Source organism: Arvicola amphibius, chromosome 9 (assembly GCF_903992535.2).
Source record: "Arvicola amphibius chromosome 9, mArvAmp1.2, whole genome shotgun sequence".
Lineage (NCBI taxonomy): Eukaryota > Metazoa > Chordata > Mammalia > Rodentia > Cricetidae > Arvicola > Arvicola amphibius.
In genome coordinates this window covers 42,958,079-42,960,771 of record NC_052055.2, presented here as the reverse complement: position 1 = coordinate 42,960,771, position 2,693 = coordinate 42,958,079, and the positions used below count along the sequence as shown (strand labels likewise).

The 2,693-nt window shown below is 51.0% G+C and overlaps 1 protein-coding gene across 1 annotated transcript; it reads right to left on the bottom strand.

Moving 5' to 3' along the window:
- Positions 1–1,445: 1,445 nt before the first annotated feature.
- On the bottom strand, positions 1,446–1,667 carry LOC119822367 (NADH dehydrogenase [ubiquinone] 1 alpha subcomplex subunit 3-like). The gene has a single exon (XM_038341545.1). The coding sequence runs from the start codon at positions 1,665–1,667 to the stop codon at positions 1,446–1,448; it is 222 nt and encodes a 73-aa protein (XP_038197473.1).
- Between the last annotated feature and the right edge of the window lie 1,026 nt (positions 1,668–2,693).

The following is a 2,693-nucleotide window of genomic DNA, read 5'->3' as shown; positions in this document are numbered from 1 at the left end:
CTAAGGCTTCTCTTAAACACCCTGTGACAGGTACAGCTTGGGGGTGGGTGCCATCGCCCTGAGGGTTGCTGGTGGAGCCGGGCAGCTGCAGAGACTGAATAGCCCCTCGTCCAGCCCGCAGCAGACCCAGTCCTCACTGCCACCACGCGCCTGTGTCTCTGACGTGTCAGGATCTGTCCCACTAGCTGTCTTCTGCTATACACAGGTTCAGAGTGCTTAGTGGCTTCCTAGGTGTCCCCGGTTTCGAGGGCTTACCATTCCCTTTGACTCGACAGTAGAGGGATCCTTCTCTGGCCCAAGTAAAAGCTGGCAACCATGACTGCGGGGACCTGGGCCAACATGCCAGTGACATTGTGCCTCCTCTAGGCTCCTCCACTTGGCCTAGGGGACTCTGGTGGTTTTGACTCCCTGTTGTCTGTCCACATTGTCCCCAAGGGAGTGGAAATGGTATCAATTTACCGATCTCCAGCCCACACCTGCCCATCACCCAGGCCTGACACTAACCAGTTGTGTGGCCAGCCTCGGTCCTTTCCTGCCTCTCAGGCCTGAACAGCACACCTTAGTTTTCATTCCAACGACCCTTGACACAGATTCAAGGTTACTGTTAGATCTCCCCCCAACCTGGTTAGGGTTTTCCTGGTTGCCCCTCCCGCAGCCTCTCATCTGTCAAATATTTTATATTTTCACTGAACTTAGGTCTTTTCCCAAATGGTACGTCTCAAGGGCAGAGGTTCTGCCAACAGTGTCCCCAGTGCCTGACTTGCTCAAGGCAGCTGTGATCACACAGCAGATATGGCGGCTGTCCTGGTCACAGCCCGTGCCAGAGTGGCCGTCTGCCTTGCACTCTAGGGAAGCCCACAAGCCTCACACTCTGGCCTACTTACAAGGTGGGGTCATCTGTTCATGCGCCTCTTGGCCCACTTAATAGGCCAGGAGAACCAGCCTTGGGGAGGACAGGACATTGTCTTTGGGAATTACTTAACAATAAACAACATTTCATCCCCTGGTCTGGCTACATGATTAAACATTCACATTCCTTTGCAAATGTACTTGCTTGCAGTTTCTTTTATCACAGGTGGTGCTGTAACAACCCTAGTAGCCAGTTTTCCTGGGAACACTTTCTCTCTGGTCAACAGGACCTTGTTCTCAGGTTCAGCGGCTCCTTATCTGCTTAATAAGGGCCATCGCCAGTACATAGGATGGAGGGAAAGCATTGCGTGTGGGGAGCACAGTTCTCAGACCCTCTGCAGAATGCAGCTTTTCCAGTTTGAGGCGGCCAGCATTCCCTGGACAGCAGGAGCCTCTTTTTCCAACAGTTTCCTTAGTAGAGATCAGTGTGTTATTATTTTTTTTATTTATATTTTTACCTTTATTTTTGTGGGGTTGGTTTTTACATTCCTATTGGGGGGCTCTTCGGTCAGCAGGAATATTCACAGGTTCTTCAGCTATTCCAGGCTTGGGCCCGTGAGGGTCCTGGGAGTGGCTGGGCACATCGGGCCTTTCCCATTACCTCCTAAAGGGACTGGGTAGTGGAAGGGTGTGGCCTGGTTGATCATGGCAGCATACTTGGTATAGGGGCTGACTATGGGCATAATTATAGCGAGGCCACAGACGGAGGGCACCACCAGCACCGGCTCCTTTGCCCAGGCAGAGAGCATCCCGGCCATCTTGGTCTCGTTCAGTGTGTTGTTTTTTGGTTACTCCATCTGCAGTAGAATGTAAGTGTGTCCCCAAATCCACATGTTGAAACCTGCACCTTCATGTCATAATGTTGAGAAGCAACTGTTTGCTGTTCAGGTCGCAGTCTGTGATACTGAGGTGACTTGAGAGAATAGTCACCACGGCTCACGTATGTGAACGCTTGGACTCCAGGGGATTGAGCTGCTCGGGAGGTTGTGGGACCTTTAGGAGGTGCAGCCTTGCTGGAGGAATGTCAGCGGGGGTGGGCTTTGAGGGCTCATAGCCTCTCCCTGTTCTGATTTTCTCTCCCTACTGCCTGCTTATGAATGGAGAGGTGATGTCTCAGCTTCCTGTTCCAGCTGCCTGCCATGTCCTCATCCACGATGGCCTCTCCTCTGGAACTCTAAGCCGAGGCAACCTCTTCGCAAGTTGCTTTTGATCGTGGTGTTTTGTCACAGCAAGAGAAAAGTGGCTAATACAGACACCTCCTCAAACACACCTGAGGTGGAGTCCGCCACACTGACGTCTCCACCTCCTCAAACACACCTGAGCTGGAGTCCGCCACACTGCCATCTCAACACGCTGGCAGTTTTTGCACCTGACTCTGGGTTTTTCACAGATTCACGTCTCTTGATACAGTGGTGTTTTCTGTGATGGCTGTGTTGGCTAGTTTTGTGTGAACTTGACACAAGCTAAAACCATCTGAGAGGAGGGAATGTCAATGAAGGAAACGCCTCTACAAATGGATGGCTCTAGAAAACATCATACTGAGTGAGGTAACCCAGACCCAGAAAGACAAATATAATGTGTACTCACTCATCAGTGGTTTTTAGACATAAAGCAAAGAAACACCAGCCTACAATTCACAATCCCAGAGAACTTAGCCAACAAAGAGGACCCTAAGAGAGACATACATGGATCTAATCTACGTGGGAAGTAGAAAAAGACAAGATCTCCTGAGTAAATTGGGAGTGTGGGGACCATGGGAGAGGTCAGAAGGGGAGGGGAGAGGA